General features: G+C 32.5%; 3 protein-coding genes across 7 annotated transcripts in view; 2 read left to right on the forward strand and 1 right to left on the reverse strand.

Moving 5' to 3' along the window:
- LOC132760321 (coiled-coil and C2 domain-containing protein 1-like) overlaps positions 1-10,175 on the forward strand; it is a 38,645-nt gene extending 28,470 nt beyond the window's left edge. For 2 of the 3 annotated variants that reach the window (XM_060752271.1, XM_060752272.1), the window contains 5 exons: positions 1,409-1,431; positions 7,021-7,084; positions 7,565-7,694; positions 8,365-8,489; positions 8,745-10,175. In XM_060752271.1, coding sequence (XP_060608254.1) covers positions 1,409-1,431; positions 7,021-7,084; positions 7,565-7,694; positions 8,365-8,489; positions 8,745-8,780 — 378 coding nt within the window. In that variant the 3' untranslated portion in view covers positions 8,781-10,175. Of the gene's footprint in view, positions 1-1,408; positions 1,432-3,210; positions 3,545-7,020; positions 7,085-7,564; positions 7,695-8,364; positions 8,490-8,744 lie in introns of those variants that run through there. The other variant, XM_060752273.1, reaches the window with a different exon arrangement.
- Positions 9,850-18,631, reverse strand: LOC132760323 (uncharacterized). 3 transcript variants are annotated; one of them, XM_060752274.1, is made up of 13 exons: positions 18,478-18,631; positions 17,854-17,971; positions 16,962-17,005; positions 16,565-16,682; positions 14,468-14,511; positions 14,227-14,344; positions 13,640-13,683; positions 13,049-13,166; positions 12,583-12,626; positions 12,102-12,219; positions 11,232-11,275; positions 10,852-10,969; positions 9,850-10,217 (listed from the first exon to the last, which is right to left on the reverse strand). In XM_060752274.1, exons 1-13 carry the CDS (start codon positions 18,539-18,541, stop codon positions 10,205-10,207), a joined length of 1,005 nt encoding a protein of 334 aa, XP_060608257.1. In that variant the 5' UTR covers positions 18,542-18,631; the 3' UTR covers positions 9,850-10,204. The 3 variants fall into 3 exon arrangements, with proteins under 3 accessions (XP_060608257.1, XP_060608258.1, XP_060608259.1); XM_060752275.1 differs by lacking the exons at positions 14,468-14,511; positions 16,565-16,682; XM_060752276.1 differs by lacking the exons at positions 11,232-11,275; positions 12,102-12,219.
- Positions 18,632-23,590: 4,959 nt separating this feature from the next.
- LOC132760324 (tubulin alpha-1A chain-like) lies at positions 23,591-25,775 on the forward strand. Its single transcript, XM_060752277.1, has 3 exons — positions 23,591-23,742; positions 24,068-24,290; positions 24,449-25,775. Exons 1-3 carry the CDS (start codon positions 23,740-23,742, stop codon positions 25,576-25,578), a joined length of 1,356 nt encoding a protein of 451 aa, XP_060608260.1. The 5' UTR covers positions 23,591-23,739; the 3' UTR covers positions 25,579-25,775.
- Positions 25,776-26,302: the final 527 nt, after the last annotated feature.

Consider the following 26,302-nt stretch of genomic DNA (forward strand, 5'->3'; position numbering starts at 1 on the left):
AGGGACTGCACTGAGGTTTTTTGACATGACTTGGCTGAAAATATTTTTCTGAGACTTGCATACCAATATATAAGAAATTGTATGCAAATTTTGGCTCATTCCCTCATCCTGTTTTTCTATAGTTATCATTTTTATTGTGAAGAAAAACCACCTTAAAATGATAGGTGTTGCAATACTTTTCTCTCAAATTCGGCTAATAATCACATATAAGATAGATTTTCAATTTAATAATGAGTATTTTTCCAATTGAATTAAAATCTGCTCCTAAATTATCTATGCATTAGGATTTAACATTCACCCATAGGCAGTCATCTTCTTGTGGTCTTTCAAACAACCAATCATTTACAAGCTTTCATTATTTTGAAAGCGATGTAGTTTCTAAATTTAACCATTGGAAAACCAATACTGAGTAGGTAATTTTCATGATTTGAGAAAAAACATGACTTTGTCCATATAGCCGACAGGTTAACTGGGAAAACAATCTTGCCCATTTAAAATTGATTCTATTATTTCAAATTAATTTGTTAAAAATTACTTCAAACAATTTTTTCTAATAAAAATCAACAATGTGTTTAACTTTCACGGATAACAGTATTTTGATACGTCTTCTATGCCTATCTGTAAAACCAGTTTGATTGCATGGCTAAAAATAACTTTCTCAGGAAATCCGAATTATAAAGAAGGCGAAACATCATCAGATGTACATAGAAGAAATAAGTAGATCTGAACTTTAGGCAGATTGAGTATTTTTTGTTATCCTTTGTAGATTTTCCATTTTTAATGCTTCACTTGTTATTTGTAAGATTTTCAAATTTTTTGTTTTTACGCCTTTAGACCTCAGTGGAGTTTCTTTAACCTGCTTAAAGTGATTACTTTATGCCACTAGTGTAGAATCAATCCAGCAGGAAGTTTTAATTTACAAATTCAGAAGGTTATGGGTTAAGAAAATTGATAATTAATATAAAAAAAATTGTCATGCTACTTTTAACTTTTTATAAGGATGACATGGTTTTCTGCTTTGTTTGTCACTAAATGGGATTGTTGAATTACATTGATGCCAAAATTGTATCACTTTAGCCATTGTTAAATTAATTCCTACTGAAAGTTGGCCAGTCTTTTTCCAACCTAGGCCAGTTATTACTATTTAAGTTAAAACAATAGTAATTTGGAGTCAAAGGTAACAAGCAATTATAGGACATGGTAATTTTAAAGACAATGATTTCATGATATGTAAATTACCCAAATTAATAAATAAGGTTACAATTTTGAAGATTATTGTATCTTTAAGTTTCTTTATAATAGTAAAGAATTTTTTTTAACTTATTGATTTATTTACATACAGACATGCAATAGTAAAATTTGGATTCTAAGTTTGTATAGTCGTTTTTTGTTTGTTTTTATTTCAAAGGTCCAAGGTGGAGGAAAAAAGGGGTAAGTGAGATTTGTTTGTCTTAAATAAGGTAAGGTTTTTAACCGTTTTATTTCAGTAAACAGAGATAAGTTTCAATACTATAATAATTAATAAATAGTTAACTTTCATGTTTAATTTTAGTTAGTAAATGTAAACAAAGGATCTGGACAATAATTATTGTTTGCCCTAATGTAATCATAACATTTCGATAACATGTACAAGTGGTCATTATAACATGCCTTTACTACAACCAGACTCTGTACTGTGTACTAAATAACTTCAAATTTTCATATTGATGTCTTCAAAAGTTGATTATGGTATGGACTGTAATAAAAATGAAACTGAACAAGTACATTTAAGAAATTCAGCCAAAAATTATATATTTAAAGCTAACATCCTATTTAGAAGAAAAACGGTTTTTATTTCTATGCCCCCGCCATAAAATGGTTGGGGCATATCATGTTACCCTGTTCCGTCATTCCGTCCTTCTGTCATTCCATCATCATCAGTTTCTGTTTATTATCTTAGTAACGGTTGCACACATTCAACTCAAATTTGGAATATATGGATATATCTTGAGAAAATACAGATCAAGTTCGAATTTGGTCATGGTCCGATGATTTTTGACAGAGTTATGCCCCTTGATAAAATTTTCAGTTTCCGTTCATTATCTCCCCAACGGTATTACACATTCAACTCAAATTTGACATATGGATACGTCAAAGGAATGCGCAGGTCAAGTTCAAATTTGGTCATGGTTCGATGATTTTTGGCAGAGTTATGCCCCTTTCACTTTGAAAAAAAATATGAAATTTTCAGTTTCTGTTCATTATCTCCCCAACGGTATTACACATTCAACTCAAATTTGAGATATTGATAGGTTAAAGGAATGCGCAGGTCAAGTTTGTATTTGGTCATGGTTCGATGATTTTTGGCAGAGTTATGCCCCTTTCACTTTGAAAAAAAAGGAAATTTTCAGTTTCCATTCATTATCTCCCCAATATATATAGATATTCTATTCAAATTTAAGAGAGGGATATGTCATAAGAAAACACTGGTTAAGTTCGAAGTTCGAGTTTTCCCTCTTGAACTTTGAAAAAAATCAGAAATTTTTAGTTTCCGTTCATCATCTCCCCGATGGTTGCACACATTGAACTCAGATTTGTCATATAGATACATTTTAGGAATAAGCAGTTCAAGTTCAAATTTGGTCGTGGTTCAATGATTTTGGACAAAGTTATCTCTCTTGACTGTTGGAAAAATTTTGAATTTTCAGTTTCAGCACTCATACTTTTGTTGAAATGTATGTAGTCATTATTTTTAAATATGCAGTATGCAATTTACAAAAGGTTAACACTGAAAAGTTTCAGTGCCTTGAACTTTGTATAAAAATGATTTATGTTTGCATTGAATAGATTTAAAGGCTTTGAACTTAAAATGAAAAAAATAATTTGTGCAAACTCATTTTGAACCAAATATTGTAACATCTGAAATTTGGCTGCATGCGGGGGCATCTGACACATTTCAAGCTTTTTTCAAACAAGAAAATATTATGCTTTGTTCAATTTGTCAGTGCTGTTAAAGAGATAGTTACATTTAGATGATCTGGTTTTTAGTGCTATGAGAGGTAGTTACATTTGTTTGATCTGGTTATTAGTGATCTGGTTGTTAGTGCTACAAGATAGTAACATATATTTGATCTGGTTGTTAGTGCTACCAGATAGTAACATATATTTGATCTGGTTGTTACATTAAGTGTGCAGACACCTGATCACTGTTTCTTTCTGTGTCATTCACAGGAACCAGAAGTCTCGTGCCTGCACACTCATGTGACAAGCAGCTCTATACACACAGACAGACAGATGGGCAGACAGACAGACAAACAACATACATGTGTACAATCATAAACAGTTAACTCCTGTGATCAAATATGGACTTATATTTTCTTTTTTTAATTAAAAAAAAATGATATAGCTTTATACACTTTAAGATTTGCGCAGATTTTAATTAAACCTATTTGTCTTGCCATGGTTAGGATACATTTTAGGTTACTTTGTAAGTTAAAGTTATCATCTTAAACTTTGTTGATATGATTAGGCATAGAAATACATTAACATGTAGAAATATTAAGGGGCTATAAGGTTTCAGACTTAAGTTTTAGACTTAATTAATTTGTGAAATCTGATTTATTTAAGATAATGAAATTAATAATCTGCACAAAATTGTATTTATATCTTATATAGATCTGATTACTGAGAACTTTTGAAACGTTGTGATTTTATTTACTAGTCATGTAGCATTTTTGTTTTTCTTAGTAAATGCAATGAAGAACATGATTTATATGAAAATATAGTTTCATTTTGATATATCTTTTTAATTCATTCATTTAATATACATATATTATGAATACATTCCGTCCTTTATTTTACATTGGATTTATGGGTATATTTTTCTCTTACTTTTTGCAGTAATTATAGTATTTAGTCATATTTACATTATGACTGTGTAAGGAAATCCATGGATGCTGTTTTTAGCTCACCTGTCACAAAGTGACATGGTGAGCTTTTGTGATCGCTTTTCGTCCAGCTTCCGTCCGTCTGTCCGTAAACTTTTACTTTAAACGATATCTCCTCATAAACGGCTAAGCCAATTTCATCCAAACTTCACAGGAATGTTTCTTTGGTAATCAACTTTAAAATTTGTTTAAAGAATTTAATTCCAAGCAGACCTCTGGTTGTCATGGCAACCAAAAGCAAAAACTTTAAATATCTTCTTTTAGAAAACTGAACGAGCTAGAGCTTAAATATTTGGCATGAAACATCATCTAGTCCAGTGTCTACCAAGTTTGTACAAATAAATGCCCTGGGGTCAAAATTGGCCTGCCCTGTGGGGGGTCATTGATTTTCCTTATTTGTATATAGTAAAAACTTAAAAAAAACTTCTTTTAAAAAGCCCAAATAGCTAGAGCTTAGATAATAAGCATGAAACATCTTCTAGTGGGTGTCTACCAAGTTTGTTCAAATAAAAGCCCTTGGGTCAAAATTGGCCCCGCCCCAGGGCAGTGATTTTTTTTTCAATTTTCAAAACAACCTGTGGCTTTCTGAAGGGGAAAATATAGCGTGATAAATCAGAAAAGGGGAAAATCAAATTCTAACAACTGAGAATGGTTCACCCACACATGTTTTAGAATGTTCAATTTCAATTCAATTTAACATCCATGATACATGCAGGGGCTATCTGTAGGGACAGTGTTCTGTCTTAAGCTGATATAAGTCAGCTGCTGTTAAGTCATCGCTCTAGTGAAAAATGTGCAAAGGGCATTTTAGGGGGAAAATAATAGCATTTTTAGGGGAAAATATACCTATTTAGGGCTAGGGGTAACAGCCTTTATTGGGCTGTAAAATGCAGGAAAAAATTACTGCAGGGGTCATTGTTTTTCCCTTTATGTATATAGTAAGATCTTCTTTTAAAAAATCCAAAGAGCTAGAATTAAGATATTAAGCATGAACTACATTCTAGTGAGTAACTACCAAGTTTGTTCCAATAAAAGCCCCTGGGTTAAAATTTGCCCGCCCCGCCCAGGTGAGCGATTTCAGGGTCATCATGGCCCTCTTGTTTAATATTATTCTTATCTTCATAGAAATTATATTTTTATATATATGTCTGTGATAGTCTATACAGTTTATTACATCACCTCATGATCTGATATTTGAAATCTTATATTACTTCAAGAGTGATTTATGATTTATGATAATTAATATCATTTATGCTGGTTCTAGTTTACTGTTTTAACTCTTTGTAGATAATTTCGTGCAATTGTACACTGTGACTTTTTAATTTGATAGTCAATTTTAGGAATGTTAGGATTGATTATCAGGATGGAATATCAGAATTAATTCAGGTTTGATATGATATCAGAATTTAATATCAGGACTGAATATCAGAATTGTATATATATTTTTGAATATCAGAACTGAATATCAGAATAGAATACAAAATTGAATTTCAGGACTGATATATTATCAGAATTAAAGCATGGCTGAATATCAGAATTTAATATGAGGATTTAAAATCGATCAGGACTAACTATCAGGACTAATTATCAGAGTAGAATACAAAATTGAATATCAGGAATGCCTTAGGTTGAGTAGTTTAGATTGTTTACTTCAAACCACTTGCCCTATGCCGCTGTGGGTTAGAATCCAAACAGGGACTTTGGATTCTGTTTACTGGACATCATTGATTATTCTCAGGTGCCCATCTGTGCACGGAGAGCCCTTGAGGTTTTTCTTTTTCAGTAAAGTTGCTAAATCACCCTGTCAGTGTTAAAGCAACATAAAATCCAACAAACAAAATAGGGTTATGCTATTACTATTGATAAACCAACATAACTGAATATTTTCATACTACTAGTAAAATCTAGGTGGCTTTACTATTATCAGATGTCATATTCACCACAAGTGCTCAAAGTGTTAATATACAACATACCGGTACATGTTTAAGTGTTCTTAAGATGAAAAATTTCACTTTGTCCACATTGTGTGTCTCTCTGTAATTTATGTGCCTTATTTTATCTTTACTGATGTTTTTATATTTTGCCAGATTGTTGTACATATATATGATTTAATATAGTTGTTGATTTTTACGTCTTTTGTTATAAATAAATCAGAAATCAGTATTGTTGAATTTCATTTTTTTGTTTTTGTGATATGTTATATTGCATACATATAAAAAGAAATCATATCACCCAGTAATTATATTAAACAATTGAAATTATTGCTTGTACATGATGAAATAATCAAGCAGTTTTAAATTAGGATTAGAATTTTTTGGTCCAGGCAGAAAAATATACTTTTATCATGGAAAGTTGTTACGAAAGTCTGTATGTTTGATGATTCTTCACACTAACTGTTAAATTGTTCCAGAAATTAAGCAATATTGACTAAACCTATACACACTTAAAATGTGAGTCCTTGGACTCTGTATTCCTGTAAACTTTATGACTACATAATTATGAACCCTGGTGTTTTTAATATGCGAAAGATTTATGACTAGTGTAAATGGAGAAAAAAATCGTAGTATCAATACATATTTTCAGAGGTACAGAAGTAACAACAAATGCTTTTGTTAATGAAATACTTACTAACTTTTAGCTCTACATATTTTGACAGAATTGTCCAAACTATATATTTGTGTATTATCGGATCTGGTTACCATTCTCATCCAACGAAGAAGTAGTATCTCCTGTGGTCTTACCATTTACATGGATCTTTTAAGGCTTTATGGCATTGCACATTTGTAAGGTCGCTTACAAATGTGTAGTGCCAAACCCCAGTAAGTTCCAGGTAAATGGTAATATCACTATTGCTCAAATTGTAATTTCATTGGGCAGTAATTATGGTTATATATTGCGAATACATGACTGCTGCAGTTTTAATTTAATCAATGGATTCAATTGAGCAATATTATGAAAACATAATGAAAGGCTTTTGACCGGTTATATTTGGTGATGTGGAAAGGGTTGTTATATAACACTCGCCCAACAGGTTATATAAGCTTTTTAAAGCAAATAAATTTAGTACAGACAGTATGCTTCTGTTTGATTTCAGAGGCCATGCCGGATCAACTTGTATGGAAGTGTTGAAATTTGAGAAACAACAGCTAGATAAACAGGTAAATTTCTCACTTAATCCACAGTTTAAAATGAGCTTTATTTGTATACGACATAGTTGTAACCCTTACGCTCCTGAATTTATATTTATGAATTTGCCCTGTCTTAAATTTGGAACTGTCCATAGTTATTTAAAGAGGTTTTGATATCAAAAAGCTAAATTTATGTAACCAACAGTGTAGAGTCTGGTCAGATTGGACCTGGTTGCATAGGTTGGTCAGTGTTTGAATCCTAGGGAGATGCAAGTATATTTACTGTCCTCGCATTCCTCCCACTGTAATGAGCAAATGAATTTTTCAAATAAGTCTCCATAAATTGTTTTAGCTGCCTGTTGATTACTAAAGGTAACTGTAATAAAATGAAAAATGAGATATACTTATTATTGTAATGATTATAAACTGAATTTGTTCTTAAATTTTAATATACAATAAATATCATTCAAAATTAACAGACATTTAAATGTTCTTCTTCCTGTCTTGCAGATATCTGGTTTGAGGGACAGTTTAAGTGCTACACAGTTAAATGCATTGAGTGGTAAAAGTAAACTTTTACAGCAGAAGATAGAACAGCAATCAGCATCACTGAAAGCTGGGGGAACAGACGCTTGGAAAGGTAAGAAATGATGCTAGGTATTGAGATGGTTTTGCTAAGGTGCTAGTGTTAACCTTAAATAATGGAAGAAAGGAATCTGGTTTTCTTTTTCTATCACTTAAAGATGGCCATTTCAAAATGAATTGGTTCTGTAAAGACGTCTGTGAAGCACTAAATAATGGAAAAGTCTGGTGTCTTCTTCTGCCAGTAGAAGATGGTCGTATCAGCCTTAATTAACACACAGACTGTGTCATTGTACATCAGTTAAAGATAGAAAGAAAGAAGCAGGTTGTTTGTAAGTTTTGCATAAAAAATCTAATCAGACAAGAAAAGGAAATAGCTTCAAACCTCATTCAAATTTAAGAAAACCATCACTTTGAGAAAATATAATGGTTCAGAGGGAAGCTTACACTGTCGGGTGCCATGCACTGAAGGAATGCCAATAACAGTAACAGTGAATAGGCATGCATTAAATATTTACTTTCAATAACATTAATATTGCCCAGGCCTGCATTCAAATGACTAGAACTAATATCATTGTTGACAATTACACTATTCTTAAACAAAAGTTAATTAATTTTGAATATATGGCAATGACATGTAATATATGGCAATATTATGTTATAAGTGTTGACTTAAAAGATATTTCAAAGCCTAAAGCAGAATTACAGACATGTTATAATATTAACAGATTATGTAAAGTTGGTAGACGAAGATATTGTAGCATACGCCACGGAAGGTAAACAGTACGCACAACATGGAGACATGCAGAAAGCACAACTTATGCTCACCAAGAAAAAACTGGCGGAAAAAGAGGTGAGTGGATTAAAATCAATGGATCAGTAATGTTAAGAACATATGATATTGGTATGTGTCTTTATTCTTCCAAATAATAGTGGACATATTCCACTAACATTCTCAATCTGAGACAAATCTCAACCTGAGATTGTCTCAATAGTGACTGAGATTTTGACTTTGAGAACGCTAGTGAAAGGCGAGCCAGAACAAAATTTGTTATGTCTAGAACATGCTTTATCAATTGATTAATGCTATATTTTCTTTGTATTTCAGGTGGCGGCAATTAGGACCAAGATACCTAACATTTGATCACTTGATAAGAGACAGACATTCATGGGGAAAAAACTGATCAAAAAGACCAATGTCAAAAGATATTTGTGTTTTGTGACCATGTGCCTAAATATATATACAGACACAGTCAAACAAGAAATATAATTTTATTGACCTGTGATTAATCAATTCCGGGTGTTGTTCACGTTTGCTAGGTACAAATTTAGCTTTTAATATTGTCTATACAAAAAGTCAGAATTCTTTAACTAAGATGATGAGACATAGAATTTGTTATTTAGAAAAGTGAATTTTTTTAGATCTTTATTTGAAAGAATAGGAAAAATTTATCCAACTCATCAATACATGGTGTTGGTTAAGGTGTCAACTTTATTGTAACCTCTTTGTTTAGATTTTTCTGGTGAACATATTTAGGTATGGCATTGAAACTTGTTTATTAACCTTCACCTTCAATTGTAGGCAGACAAAACAGAAGTGTCATGGATTTTAACATGGTTATATTCCTGTTTTGGGCCTTTTTAGACCTGTAGTGCAACTATCAAGCACTGACGATAGTTTATCATGTTGCTCATTGCTCAGTTGTTTTGATACCTGATATTTCTAGATATCTGATGTAATTAGTTTGTTTCAGTGTATATTCAGGTATTGTTTCATGAATTTTTGTAACAGAGCTTTTGTGCTTGAAAAAAGTTTTCCCTACTATTAAAAGCATAATACTTATCTGCTTTTACAGTACTTGTACATACAAATCTTTGAAAATTTGGTCACAACAGAGGTTCTGGGTTTTATTTTTACCACCACATGCCTGTTGTTTATGAAATAATATTATTTATTCATTTCAAAATTGTATGTAGATATAATGACAATATCATAATAGATACAAATGATGTTTTAATATGTATATTTGTTAAAATAAAATATGTATATTTAACTTAAATATGGAAAAATGGTTTCGAGACATATTTTTGGCTTTTCAATTCAACTCTGGCACCAGTTAAAGGTTGGCTTAGGTTTTGCATGCATTTTCATTTCTTTTTATATTCACTGTCTTAAGTCTTATTTGAAGATTATTGACCTGTAACTCTTGCAGTGATTTTACACCAATTATTTGCTTTAAGTTAGTGAACTTGGATTATTCCAGGCTCTTGTTAAACACTGAGAATAGTAGAGCAAACTGTCCGAAAGGCAGCTCTTGTTTTGTGAGGGTTTTTTTTGTTATCTTTGATTGCAAAATTCATCTAGTTTTCTTATAAAGTTTTATTTGTTGTAATTGTTTTACCTTGTTGTTATTTTTCATTAGTTATTGTATAATATTATGAGCAAAAAAGAGAAAACAAAGCGCCTGTTTTTCTGTATAAAAATGAATTTATTTATTACATATAGGATAACAAGTTATGAATAAAACAATATATGACATGAAGTTTTAGTGTTTTGTAGTTCCCCAGTTAGCACTGACCTCTGTAATAGAAAAAAATCAAAATATATTTATTAAATATAAGTAATTATGTAAAAAAAAACATGTTTAATCTTTATAATCTTAGCATGAAGATGAAACTTCGATTGTTTGCAGGAAACTATGTGCGATAATTGAAAATGCAAAATTGGACTCTTTATTTGGGCTTTTTTTAGAAGGGAGGTTAGCTTAATTAAATGACGTGAAAGGCCCTGTCCGTGCCTGACAAATGAAACCTACAGTGGGCTACCGGGAATCATACATGAACTTGATTGTAATCATTAAATACTCCTGAATGTTTATCAACTATATAGTCACACCGTCTTACAAAATCTGTTTCAACATAATTATTTTAGCTTAATTGAATCACTCCAGGTAGCTTCTTTAAAGTAAGTTGTTCTCATGCTGGTGTCATGCTAAATGGTTTAAGGCAACATGGCCATAATCTGTTGCCATAATGGAAGTATAGGGCTTAAACCTACGAGACCTGGATTGAGAGGCAGACATCTTGACCACCTGTCTCATAAGTGAGCAGTGATCAGAATGTTGGGTTTGACAGTTGTTATAATATAAAAACAGTTATCTTACCAATAATATATACAGAGTTACCTTATCAGTAGTATTTACAGAGTTACCTACCCTAGCATGGTTTTCTCTGAATAATTGTTATATCCTAGGCATGTTAATTTAGCTTCACAATTTCCAATAATAATAGTTTGTCCAGCAGCGTACACACGGCCATCAAACAGACATCCAGCTGTAATTAAAATACTGTATATTATGTGGCAGTTATTCTCCATCGTTTAATCTTAACTGTGATATAAAATGCTTCAAGAATTATATAGGACACTAAGCACGTTAACAGTCTAATATGAATTATAACTAAACATATTCGATTATTATTTATTTTTAACTGAATATGATGGAAAGTTGCAACTGAACTGAATAGTGCAACACTGATGAGCATTATAAAACTAGACATGTATGTACAAAATAAAAAATCCACCAATTTCACTTACTTTGTCCGTTTACATCTCTTGATTGTTTTTCCGAGCAATCTCCACTAAAATAAATAAAATAGAATAATTAAGAAAATATTCATCAATTCCAGTTTATTGGACGTCAATGTCAGAAAAAATTGCCATTCATTAAAAAAATGGTTATATTATATTAACACTTGTTTATTATTTATGGATTTGCAATAATATTGAAAATACGAAAAACTTCAAAATCTATCTTGAAGCAGATATATATAATCTACAATATATTAAATTATTATCATTGTTATGAGATAATTAACAAGAAAGTTCTTGTTCGTGGCTTCAGGTCACCTACTGCTCACCTTGGAATATTTTTTCCTTGACAAAGCGGTTAAGGTCAAAATCACTTGTCATGCAGTGTTGTATTTTGGTTTCGAATCCCGTCAGGACTCTTGATTTATTCATGTGAGGACATTATCCAGCTAGCTTTAAGATCAATGGTCCTACTTAAGATTCCGCTAGTGCCTGAAAATATGCACGAAGGGGACACCTGAGGTCTCTACCAGAAACCTTCATAGTGTCAGGGTGACAAAATCCAATAAAAATACTTTTGTACGAAAAATCGCCCAGTTGTGTTTGTACAGTATTCAGGTTCAATCAAGGTACCTTCTTTTGTCTCTTGGTATGCGTGCGCCTCTGGGTTCATCCGGGTTCTTCCGCCACAATTGTATGATGTTTTCATACTTCTTACGAAGTACATATTCATACCGAAAACATTAATGATTTTGCTTTTTTTTAATTTAAGGTTTGAATATCGCAATAATACAAAAATTTACTATAGATTTACGCTAAAATAAGCTGCAGTTTTGTAAATTATAAAGGGTTGAGAAGCTATAAAGAGTTACCTACCCTAGCATTGTTTTCTCGGAATAGTTGTTATATCCTAGGCATGTTAATTTAGCTTCACAATTTCCTATAATAATAGTTTGTCCAGTAGCATACACACGGCCATCAAACAGACATCCAGCTGTAATAAAATACATCCTAGTGTCAAATATTTTATATATATAAAGAAGCCGTAACTCTAGATCTTTCGATTTCTGAAATATGTTATTAGTGCCTTTTTTAATTATTCAGAAAAGAGTTTTGACATGGATCTATGAGGAAAAGTACGAACAAATACCACCCGATCTACAGTAAATCAATAAATTAAAGGCTCTTTCGTACAATTTCATTAGTGAAGTGACGTGATGTTTTTGGGGGTTTTTTTATTAATATTAGTGGGAGTTTACGTTACTGAACAAATAGAACGAAATATTTTACCCGTTGATCGAGTTATATCAAGAAGGAAACAAGTCATAATGAATGTAAATTTATGAGAATAACTTACTTTGTCCATCCACATCTCTTGTTTGCTGATCTGGACAAACTCCGCTAATAAATGAAAATAATATACATAGTAATTCATGAATGATTGATTATAGTTTATTGAAAACGACCATCAACTAAGATTTACCATTACTTAAATGAACGTGTCATGTTTTGAATTTGAATCAAGTTGATTAGTGGGATAGAAAATGCTAAAATAAAGATATCAGTTATCAGTACGGAGCCTGGTAAAAAAATGCGTTGGTTTATATGTAGGAATGGTACCTGCTCAGGCAAGGTATGTTTAAAAACGAATTGCAATATCGTATTTTTTTACGTATAGGTCACTTTCATTCCACATCGTTAGACTCTTGTTCGTATTTGACTTAAGATGTTAAATATGTACAACTTGTTTTAAAATTTAATTGATAGCTTATAAATGCTACATATGCACATGAAAGAAATTGTGTGATTGCAGAGTTACCTACCCTAGCATTGTTTTCTCGGAATAACTGTTGTAACCTAGACAAGTTAATTGAGCCTCACATTTTCCTATAATAATAGTTTGTCCAGCAGCATACACACGGCCATCAAACAGACATCCAGCTGTAATACATGAAATGAATATTTAATATTTCTATATTTGGTATATTAAGGGACCATAACTGTTAGGTATTTATAACGAGTATTACATGTAATTGGGTTGTAAAAAGAACAAATTTTAAAATGGATCTCAAAGAATACACATGAAGATATAAGGTCTGTACTAGATTAAAGACACTCATAAACGCAATTACAATGAAGACACTGCAAAGGGACTTTAAACCTATAATTGGCCAAATATTCAGTAAAATTTTCGATGTTTGTATCATCATGTTTTTATATTATTTGACCAAATTTAGCTCTTTGATATAACAAGCATGAAATGCACAAGAATACAAAACTAAAGTTCTATCAACTACTTTGTCGGAAATTAAAAACAGAATTCTTTCAATTGACAGCCGCATGCTTGTGTGTATTGTTCATCAAAAATATTTATATTAGCAATAAGAAATATTTATAAATGAAGAGTGGCTTACTTTGTCCGTCCACATCTCTTGTCTGTTTGTCTGGGCAAACTCCACTAATAAATAATGAAAACAATATTAATCTACTTACTAAAATGAAGACTAAGTATAATGATTTCAGTTATCAACTGCACAGACTTATATTGGTTTCTTGAAACAGAGTTATATTAATTAATCTACAGACATCCTGATCAAACTACCCGGATGTCCATGTCGACATAGCTTTATGATATCGTCTGCTTGTCTCTTACATAAAAGCTGTCTCAGTTTATTAATTAATAACTAATAAGTTTCTTTAACAAATTAATTCCTGTCATTTACACAGCTTGCAACCACACCACCACCCTATTTCCCTCACTGTGAGTTCGAATATCTTGTTTGGCAAAATATACATGTATATTCAGATCGTATAAAATAGGAGTTCGAAGGCTAAATCTAGGCACAGGGTTATTCAAGCTTGAAAATGTTGAAAGAGACATACCGGATCTCTTAACGAAACTTCTGAAATTTTACCATAGATTAATAAAATACGCTCAAATATGATACATGTATGTTAATAAAAAAGGTTCGAGAAGCTATGAAAATCAAGAGTTACCTACCCTAGCATTGTTTTCTCGGAATAACTGTTATATCCTAGACAAGTTAATTGAGCTTCACATTTTCCTATAATAATAGTTTGTCCAGCAGCATACACACGGCCATCAAACAGACATCCAGCTGTAATAAAATATCGAATATACCATTTTTATACTCTTATAATTTACGAGATTGCAATGGATGTGACTTCATTTCATATAAATTAATATTATTATCATACAATGTATTATTATTATTACTCACTTTGTCCATCCACTTCTCTTGCTTGTTTTTCTGGGCAAACTCCGCTGATAAATGAAGAAAAAATAAATCAATTGATTTACATTAAAAAAATATTAATAGACAACAATCTACTGCAGTTGATACTGACCTGTCACAACAAGCGAATACTGTAACATACTACGGCTGCACAGAGCGGACACAATTATCCTTAAAGCATCCTTGAACATTGTTACTGCATAAATAATACATGAACATTACTAACAAAGTGGACATTGCTACTGCAGAAATAACATAGTGAGTATTACTCACAGAGTGAACATTGTTGCTGCACAACAAAGACAGTAAAGATTACTAACAAAGTGAACATTGTTACTGTACAAATTACACAGTGAAAATTACTCACAAAGTGAATATTGTTAATGCACAACATTACTCATAAAGCAAACATTGCAACTGCACAACTTAAACAGTGAACATAACTCACAAAGTGAAAATTGTTAATGCACAACTTACATAGTGAACATTACTCTCAAAGCGAACATTGTAACTGCACAAATTCTACAGTGAACATTACTCACAAAGTGAATATATTGTTAATGCACAACTTACATAGTGAAAATTACTCCGAAAGCGAACATTGAAACTGCACAAATTCTACAGTGAACATTACTCACAAAGTGAATATTGTTAATGCACAACTTACACAGTGAACATTGCTTACATAGCGAACATTGTTATTGCACAAATTACACAGTGAAAATTACTCACAAAGCGAACATTGTTATTGCACAACTTACACAGTGAACATTACTCACAAAGTGAATATTGTTAATGCACAACTTACACAGTGAACATTACTCACAATGTGAACATTGTTACTGCACAACTTACACAGTGAACATTACACACAAAGTGAAAATTATTACTGCACAACTTACACAGTAAACATAACTCACAAAGTGAATATTGTTACTGTACACATTACACAGTGAACATTACTCACAAAGTAAAAATTGTTAATGCACAACTTACACTGTAAACATTACTCACAAAGCGAACATTGTAACTGCACAAATTACACAGTAAACATTACTCACAAAGTAAACATTGTTACTGCACAACTTACACAGTAAACATTACTCACAAAGTGAATATTGTTACTGCACAACTTACACAGTGAACATTACTCACAAAGTAAAACTTGTTAATGCACAACTTACACTGTAAACATTACTCACAAAGCGAACATTGTAACTGCACAAATTACACAGTGAACATTACTCACAAAGTAAACATTGTTACTGCACAACTTACACAGTAAACATTACTCACAAAGCGAACATTGTAACTGCACAAATTACACAGTAAACATAACTCACAAAGTAAACATTGTTACTGCACAACTTACACAGTAAACATTACTGACAAAGTGAACATTGCAACTGCACAACTTACACAGTAAACATTACTCACAAAGGGAACATTGTTACTGCACAACTTACACAGTGAACATTACTCACAAAGTGAACATTGCAACTGCACAACTTACACAGTGAATTTTACTCACAAAGTAAACATTGTTACTGCACAACTTACACAGTGAACATTACTCACAAAGTGAACATTGCAACTGCACAACTTACACAGTAAACATTACTCACAAAGTGAACATTGTTACTGCACAACTTACACAGTGAACATTACTCACAAAGTGAATATTGTAACTGCACAACTTACACAATAAACATTACTCACAAAGCGAACATTGTAACTGCATAACTTACACAGTAAACATTACTGACAAAATGAGCAATGAAACTGCTTATTTGGACAATATTGTAATACTGTTTAAAACCCCTTTCAAACGCACATATATTTTTATCATGAATAATAAACGTTTATGTTTTTCCCGAAATACTTCATTCGGCGTGTTTTTAAAATAAATGATCGAATCCATGAACTTATATATCCTTGAACTTGCCTTGTAATAATGTAGTGAAGGGCGCCTTTCGGTATGTTCATTAGATTCTCGTGAATTTCTATGTGAAAGACTAAGTTATTATGCTGAAAACGTGCTTAAGTAGAATGAGTTGCACAAACAGAAGCAAAATAACCTACCCTAGCATTGTTTTCTCGGAATAACTGTTATATCCTAGACAAGTTAATTGAGCTTCACATTTTCCTACAATAATAGTTTGTCCAGCAGAATACACACGGCCATCAAACAGACATCCAGCTGTAATAAAATATCGAATATAACGTATTGGTAGAAGAAAAAAAACTTTATATTTTGCCATACAGTTTTCAAAATTTCTATTTCGCAGGAAATATCAACAACTTAACTAACTATTGGACATTTTCGCATATAATAATAAGGTATTTGGAATTCAATTATAAGTCAATTAGCATACCTTTAGCTAATTTAGCTCTACTTGATGGCGAATCATAAGCATAGTATATCGAAAATTCAATGATGAAGCAAAAAAAAATGTATATAATTTTGAAAAATACACACTTTGTCCGTCCACCTCTCTTGCTTGTTTATCTGGGCAAATTCCACTGAAAAAAATGAATGCAACGTTCATTAACATATTGCAATGGTATAGAGATACATTTGTAATTCGCTCACTTGTACTCTGGACAGTTTCATGAAAATTATTGTATACTAACCGTATACAGTTGTTGGTGGTGGTTTTTTTGTTGCTTTTTTGAAAGTTTTACCAGTCACTTATTTAAGTTTTAAATACAGGATGACCTCAGAGCGTGCAGGCATAAAAATCAACAACAAACAAACAACACACCGTAATATGGATAAAATTCTTAGTAAAATAGTTAAATAGTAAAAATCTTTTCACGAGACCTTCTAATAGGTAAAAAGCCAAGACAAATAAATAAGTCTTTAAACGTCTTTTAAACTCAAACATATCGAACAATTAATGTTGTCAAAAGCATATTCATTTAGTTTACATGAACATGCACATTACTAGAACAATGTACCGTCAATGAAACATGAAGTGTATACTTATTCATATACTACGTCACTATTTGACGAATTACTACTGCATTTTGAAGATTTCCCCAACTGTAACTTTAAAGGGACTCCACTGTGGTTTATCGACAAAGCGAGACGGGAAATAATTTTCCGAGATTAATGTTCCATTTGATGTAGGTCTAGACCAATAACTTGTGTTCAAAATTTCATATCATTTGCTCTGTCCGTTTTTCCAGAATAATTATTCTAATGGTGAAAAAAATACAATTTTCAATATATTTCTGAGTATATTTCTCAATAAATTTTTGAATATCTTTCTGTTTAAAGTGCCCCGGCCGATCTATGTAAGATATTCAAATTTAATTTGGACCTCGGTGTAGTTCCTTAAATCAACCGTTTCAAAATATGTCCTTACTCGAGCTCCTTCATGTTTCCATAACTTTCGTCACCAAGGCATTCGATGGTGCCCAGACAACCCTTCAACAATATAGTCTCACCCGCTGCATATGCGAACCCATCAAAGTGGCAAGGACCTAGTGAAAAACAACACAATCTTATTTAAGTTACGTAAGAACGGGTTTGTATGCAAACTTTTAAATTCCAGCCCGAGGTTTATATGTCTTTCTTTTTATGTTAGTTATACGAATAACAATTATACGAATCATGTGTTTGTCCTATTTAATTCTTGTTTCATTCCATGATAATGAGCGAAATAATCTTCAGTTATAACCATAAAAAATATTTCAAACAAAATGTTTTTGAAATAAAACCACTTATTTAACATGGAATAATGTTATACATGTATATACGTGCTGCCTACAAAAGTCATGTATATTAACTTATACATTACTGTGAGTTCGAATATCTTGCTAGGGAACAGTTGAATGATATACTTAATAATAACAATTTGATATACTTTGATTTTTCTATTTGTTACAATTAATTTAACAAACAACTCGCATCTTTAAAACCATGACGATTTTACGATTCGAAATTTATTCCTTATTCTGTATACGAAAAACATGCAACTAAAGTTTACCTTTAGATACAGATGGAGCTGCGTTGGCGTAAACAATGCACGCGCAAAGAAGAATAACGAACATGGTGCTGCGTTTTGTTCTGTATATCAAAGTGAAAGAACTTTTTAAGATATTGTCCTTTTATTATATAATTGCACATGGTGATTAACGTGATTAGAACTAGGTCGCTTTCATAACTGATTCCTATTTAATGTCACGCCACACAAAGCATGGAAAGTTTAGCCTATATTTTCGAAATATATGTTACCAATTTTTGTAGAGGCCCCAGTGCACCATATTTTATAGTTTTACTTTAAAAAAAAAGTCAGGCCAATTGCACTATGTGTTGTGTGACTTTGGTCCGCTCTAGGGGTCAGTTGTCACATGTGCCCTCAGTATTAATGAAATTATCTAAAGGGACTCCACTGAGGTTTAAAAGCCTAAAAACATAACATTTGAATGTCTTACATAAATGAGCTGCGGCACTTTAAACAGAAATATAAGAAAATACAGTTAAGCAATATACTTTGAAATAAATAGAAAATCGTATTTTTATGCTTTTCTTAGCCGGATTTGAGTGTAAAGCGTTTAAACGCTTTTCATTTTGGGTCATTTTTTTACAATTTGAATAATTACTCTGGAAAAAACGAAGTGCGCGAATGGTCTGAAATTTTGCATAAAGATTATTGGTCTATCAGGACATTTATCTGGAAAAAATATTTTCAGTCCCATCATGTCAAAAAACCTCAGTGGTGTCCCTTTAATAGCCAAAATTTATCAGTAATAAATTAATATAAATGCTCATTTAAGTAAGTATTATAAAGTAAAGATTTTAGTATGCATTACACGCGTATTTGCTCACATTTTTAAAATATTGCATACCATTTCCCAACAGACATACCCACGTGGGTCAAGTTTGGAAACCACCACTTAATTATTATTTATAAGGAGAAAAGTTTTGTTCCTGTTACTGCCTAATGTATTCATTTTGAGGACATTTACATAATAATGAATGAAAAATTCAAAACGAAGAAATAAAAAAATTGCCCGAGTCTCACCTTTAACATCAATAACATAAAGTCAGAAAAATATTGGAAGAGAAAGGAAATGTTGTTGCTCTTTTCAGGGTCTTTCAAATAATTTTGAAAGACAGTTTGTGTCAAAGACGCTATCCGTAGATACACATTTGTTAGGATTGATTAAAAAAAAACTTATTATAATTGATATGAATTTAAACATTTCTTCCTTGTTTAAATTCATATCAATTATAATTAGTTTTTTTAATCAATCCTAACTTTGAACTTGTGCTGAAATAAGTCCTTATTCTGAAAGTTATTTAAATTCTGAATTAGTATTAAGTCCACTCTCAGGGAACCTCTTTTAGGAACTGATAAGGTTGAGTTCAATGTCAATGTTATTGAGGTTACCTTTAAGCAGCGGAAAGTAAGATAATTAGCAAAAATCAGTGACACTCGTTTTATCTGAGAGCCTTCTGTGATTATTATAGGATAATTGTCCTTTTTAGCATATGCACAAACAACTGTCTAAAGCTTGGTGATAAAAAATATATCAACATTTGCAGAATGTTAAATTCGGTATTTGACATCGTCGTTAATAGACTCAATTTGTGGAACAAGTCAAACATTAAAGTGTATAAACTGTGAAGCTTTCATTATACATTTGTCACAGAATATTTTGAAGGACTCTATACTAATCATTTATGAGGGGTATTATTTATAAAAACGCGCTACCGTTGCTACTTACATGTATTAAAATATGCCCTCGTATTTCAACAGATATAGCTTTATACACTTTAATGCCACCAAAGACATAAACATCGTCTGCAACAAATAAATCTATGGAAAAAGATAGCACTAAATAAACATGACCTGGATTTCTTTACGAATCCGTCAAAGACCACATTATTTAACAAAAGGGTATAAAGTAGCCTGGGTTCCAGTCTGTCGATTTTTATGTGCTTCTGTATTGCAAATCGACATTATCAAAAACACGAACGAATATGAATAGCGTGTATGTTATGACTAAGCAAAAACTAAAGACATATATGTTATAAATAAGCAGAAACTATTAACGCCTGAAACTATTTATTAGATGCTTATAAATGAAATAATGTGAAATGTTGATGAAATAAAATGCGTATTATTATTATCTGTCTATTTATTATATAAATTTATTTTTCACTGCAGTGAAACATATTTTTCGTATTTTCACTGTTGTCATAAACAGATTTTTTTTATAAATACAGGATTTATTTTCATCTTGTGTGATGAATGGGGGGGGGGTGTCCAGCATCAATTTGTTTATAAAATGACGTAATAGTGTGCACACTCGAACATTAAAAGGGTGACATACGAGTGTCACCCAAACAATAGATATACACACACACTTGTGTCACTATAATCATAGCTTCATGTGCACAAATGTTTTACCGCAAATACTTTAACTATAGAATTAAAAAAGGCGTATAACTGTTAATTAATAACTTAATCTGTTCACATAAAAGTTTAATATGGTTCATAACTTTTATTATTTAATCATCTACTATACGACAACAGATTAAGTAAATCGACCTCAATAAATATCAACAAAAATATGGAACTTTAGTTAAATGCGAAAACGAATATGTTCTGTTTTCTTTTGTTATGGAGAAACAGTTATGTGCACATGAAGCTATTATTATAGTGACACAAGTGTGTATGTATATCTATTGTTTGGGTGAGACACGTGTGTCACCCTTTCTATTGTTCGAGTATGTACACTATCACACGGTGTACAAGACGTGCTTGGTTCAAGCGAGCGAATTTGTTGCAAACTTGACAAAATGGCGAACACGGCGTGATTTTTTGAAACGGGTGAACGAATTTTTGCCAGGAAAGTGGGTTTCTTTGTTATTTTGAAGTTCATTAGTATGTCTATTCCATAATGCAATATATATGCCACACTCGGTTAAAGGTTTCAGCATCCTAGATTCTGTTTTGACGAAGTTATTGAAGATATATACTGATCATGTTGATATTTTGAAATTTGACATGTATATATGAATATATAAAATCTGGGTGAAAGTATAAAGTGATATTTGTTGGTATACCCTGCATCAAATGCTTTAATGCGTATATCATGTCTCGTCTATGAATAAGGTAATTCTATATAATGAACCTACGTGCGTAAAGGTTACCTGTGCAACCTTATTTAATGCGCCACAATTGAAAGTGCACAATGACACAACGATAATATGGACTGATGTACAACTTGCTAAATGATGATGATGTTAATGATGATGATGATTATAATGATGATGATGATGATGATGATGATGATTATCATATGAACTACACAAGCAAGACTGAAACCATGAACTTTCATGTAATCGCTGATATCACAAAGTTAATATGGTTCAATTAAAATTTAAAATAAAAATGTAAACATTTACACAGATTTTAAAGCCGTCAAGATCCTAACTAGACAGATATGTATTGATACAGTTTTAATGAAAATGATACTAAATCTTAAATTGAAAGTGTTGCATATTGAAATGAAACGGATTTTCTCTCTGAAATCAATTGGAAAACGTAGCACGGAGGCAATCGGTTTGAAAATAGTTAGTAAGATGCATTGATGCCGTTATTTCAAGTAATGCCTTTAAAATTTATGGGGTCGTAATTGAACTTTATATGAAATATTCAGTATAACTGAATCTTAATCAATAATGATTTTCATCAATAGTATTTACGAATTCATCAGTGAGTAAATATCTACCAGTTCCCACAACAGAAAAACATATAACTATACTTCGCCACTAAAACCTGTTTTTTTAATTTTCTGTATACATGTATATGTGATTTTGTAATCTGGTATATATGCCAACCGATTTAAACTCAAGTTATAGCCTACAAAAAGTCCTCTTAGAGCAACATATATTAGATTTATAAGTATGGTTAAAGTACTAAATAGCGGACGTAATTTCTAAGAGTGGAAATATCCTTAAGACTCGTTCTATGTGAGAGACGAAAGACACGAAGAAACAATTATTGATAAATATAATGTTCTCTATAAATGTCATATCATAAACAACGATGTATGACGAATATGTGCTGAAGATTTCAGACTTAGATGAAGGTTAATATATCGTCAAGATCAGTGATCACGAACGAATTCGTTCTCTTTTTTTCTCCCTGAGACATACCATAACTTCATACTTTGGTATATACTGTTGTATCACAGTTTGGGAACCTTTCTGTTGAAAATGTGTCAGAGTTTAATTGTATATACATGTATATACATGCACAGTGCGTTAACTGGAGTGCAGGTATTAGTTATCCGCACTCTAGAGCATGCCCATTGATTGGCTCATTTTTGCTGGGGTTTACATATTGTGACGGCAGAGAAAGGGAAAGCGACAGAAATATCATGTTCCGGTTAACATGCCGGGGTTTCATATTTTGACAACAGGGAACGTGTTTTATGTTTGACTATGATACAAAAGAGAAAGAACATCAAAACACTCGGCAATCTGATTAATACTCGGGGGCTACGCCCGCTCGTACAAATCAGATAGCCTCGTGTTTCTATGCTCTTTCTTTTACTTATGCAGGAATATCAAAAATAACATAGGAACGTAGATTTGTGCAAAACTATATGAATCACTATATTATATTGTAAATCACAATAGCGCGTATATGGTTCCTGAGACATTATATTTTAAATTACAATGTACCGGTATATAATATATGACACTAGCAGTTTGGTAAATTTCCGAGGCATGTCGATTATCATAATAACAAAGTTTTATATGCGTTATTGTACTTCCACAAATGTCGCATTCTAAACGGTTGTCAGATCGTCATTTTCACCAGAGACATTTATAAAAGATATAAAGCCCGATGTTCTCAGAAATGATATTACAAGTAAAATATTGGATTCCTGGAAATATAATTACAGTATAATGCCACAGCAGCCGTATGTGTGTATTTTTATTTGCTTTAAAAAAATGGCCCGTTTACTTGAACATAGCTTAACCACATATTCAGTGTCAGTTTTCGTTATTTTCACATGACAAATACTTTACGATGATTTGTTTACATCGAAATCGTCAAATATTAACAGCGCGTTAATAATGACGTGAAGTATATACCCTGTACGTCACAACTATAAATTAACGTTTGTCGCTAGCAACGCTTCACACCCGCTCTTTCCTTATTCTTGTCTTTGTATCAGAAGGGAAATTGTAGCATCAGAAGGGAAATTGTAGCAAAACTATCAAAATGGTGAGTTATCATTACATATTTTTTTTTATTAAATTTAATTTAAAAAATACTAATGGTGGGCATGTGATTGTTTGAACTTTATTTTGTCAATGGTACTTTTTTCCGTTTTTTATGATTACTCATATTAAATATATTTGAAAAGCAAAATAATGTGAATTGGACAAACATATGGCTTGTTTGTGTTTACAAGTACACTTTTCTATTTTGATTACCACAAAAATTGTAACTGATTAATATTCAAGTATGGAAAAATTTGAAACTACTGTTTGAATTATAAAAATTTTGAAAATATTTTTTTTATAATTATTTATTGTTATTTCTATAGCGTGAATGTATCTCCATCCATGTGGGCCAAGCCGGAGTCCAGATCGGTAACGCCTGCTGGGAGTTGTACTGTCTCGAGCATGGTATCCAGCCTGATGGTCAGATGCCCAGTGATAAGACAATTGGAGGTGGAGACGACTCCTTTAACACTTTTTTCAGCGAGACTGGAGCCGGGAAACATGTTCCTAGGGCTGTGTTTGTCGACCTGGAACCAACAGTAGTCGGTATGTCTATACATTGTATATACTAGATGTACCGATATTACAATGCATTTTTAAACTAAAATACATTTTAAAGCTGTTTTATATATGTAATTTAATTTATAAATTTTTGAAATTAACTGAATATTATTAAAACCTGCAGCGATAATTTCTTCTTTTAGATGAGGTTCGAACAGGAACTTATCGACAGTTGTTCCACCCCGAACAGCTCATCACTGGCAAGGAAGACGCCGCCAACAATTATGCCCGTGGTCACTACACCATTGGTAAGGAAATCGTCGACCTTGTCCTCGACAGAATCCGTAAGTTTGCTGACCAGTGTACCGGTCTCCAGGGATTCCTCATCTTCCACTCCTTTGGTGGCGGAACCGGATCCGGATTCGCATCACTTCTTATGGAACGGTTGTCCGTTGACTACGGAAAGAAGTCTAAATTGGAATTTGCAATTTACCCAGCACCACAAGTATCAACTGCTGTTGTTGAGCCATACAACTCTATCTTGACCACCCATACCACATTAGAGCACTCTGACTGTGCCTTTATGGTTGACAACGAAGCTATTTACGATATTTGCCGCCGTAATCTTGACATCGACCGACCAACATACACCAACTTGAACAGATTAATTGGTCAGATCGTCTCCTCCATCACTGCCTCTCTCAGATTCGACGGTGCTCTAAACGTTGACTTGACAGAGTTCCAGACCAACTTGGTACCGTACCCACGTATCCATTTCCCTCTCGCCACATACGCTCCAGTCATCTCTGCTGAGAAGGCCTACCATGAACAACTGTCAGTTGCTGAAATTACCAATGCCTGTTTTGAACCAGCTAACCAGATGATGAAATGTGATCCCCGTCATGGAAAGTACATGGCTTGTTGTATGTTGTACAGAGGTGATGTTGTCCCCAAGGATATCAACGCTTCTATTGCAACGATCAAGACCAAAAGAAACATCCAGTTTGTTGATTGGTGTCCAACTGGTTTCAAGGTTGGTATCAACTACCAGCCACCAACCGTTGTACCAGGTGGTGATCTCGCCAAGGTCCAGCGTGCCGTGTGCATGTTGAGCAATACCACTGCCATCGCCGAGGCTTGGGCTCGTCTTGATCACAAGTTTGACTTGATGTATGCCAAGAGAGCATTTGTTCACTGGTATGTTGGTGAAGGTATGGAGGAAGGAGAGTTCTCCGAGGCCCGTGAAGATTTGGCAGCCCTCGAGAAGGATTACGAGGAGGTTGGTGTCGACTCCGTTGAAGGTGAAGGTGAAGAAGAAGGAGAAGAATATTAAGTAAACAATAAGACATTTAAATTGTTCAAAACTATGTTACTATGACTGGTAAAATCCACTTTTAGATAAATCTCTTAACGTTTATTTATTTATCTATTGATTAATTCTTAATCCTTTATTTATATTTTGAAGGTTATTCAAATTTTGTTAAGTAAACCAAATTTAAGGATGTATAAAATAAAAGTGAGGGAAATTTATATTAGTTTTTTATATATATACACAAGATAATTTAGCATTAAATTTTGAGGTACAATGAGGTACATGTATATCACTGAAAATATAGAGTTGACGTTGATGCTACAGTATCGGAATAATCCTCTAACTCTGTCAAGTGCACATTTTCATCCTGCACATATTTTATGTGTTCAGCTAAATCTCGAACATCAGCCATAAATGATATGCACATTAAAGGTAGCGGCCTCTTATATAAGGCTCGCCAAGCTGTTTGGTGTGCAGTTAAATGTGAGCCATATAACCTGTCAAAATATGTCGTAGTAGAGTAGAAAAAGTTTGCAAGCTGGTCGGGACTCGAGCCAGGGACAATCTGTATTCAGTTCCTTAGCTCTATCGACTAATCTGTCTAACACATTTCCAGCAGTGTTATACAGTGACACAATGGTCTTATTGCTTTGTACATGTATTTCCTCGGAGCAACTGTACATAAAACAACTCGACTGGTCAATTTATATTGGTGTAAATCTATAGAAATAGATACATATAATGC

This window comes from Ruditapes philippinarum, unplaced genomic scaffold (assembly GCF_026571515.1).
Source record: "Ruditapes philippinarum isolate M1 unplaced genomic scaffold, ASM2657151v2 ctg32_1_1_1_1, whole genome shotgun sequence".
Lineage (NCBI taxonomy): Eukaryota > Metazoa > Mollusca > Bivalvia > Venerida > Veneridae > Ruditapes > Ruditapes philippinarum.

Coding starts and splice junctions, on each gene's coding strand:
- LOC132760324 (XM_060752277.1), top strand. Junction 24,291..24,448: donor CCTGGAACCAACAGTAGTCG/GTATGTCTATAC, acceptor TTCTTCTTTTAG/ATGAGGTTCGAACAGGAACT.
- LOC132760323 (XM_060752274.1), bottom strand. CDS start 18,541: ATGTTCGTTATTCTTCTTTGCGCGTGCATTGTTTACGCCAACGCAGCT. Junction 17,972..18,477: donor AGCTCCATCTGTATCTAAAG/GTAAACTTTAGT, acceptor GTTTTTCACTAG/GTCCTTGCCACTTTGATGGG. Junction 11,276..12,101: donor TCCGAGAAAACAATGCTAGG/GTAGGTAACTCT, acceptor TATTTATTTTAG/TGGAGATTGCTCGGAAAAAC.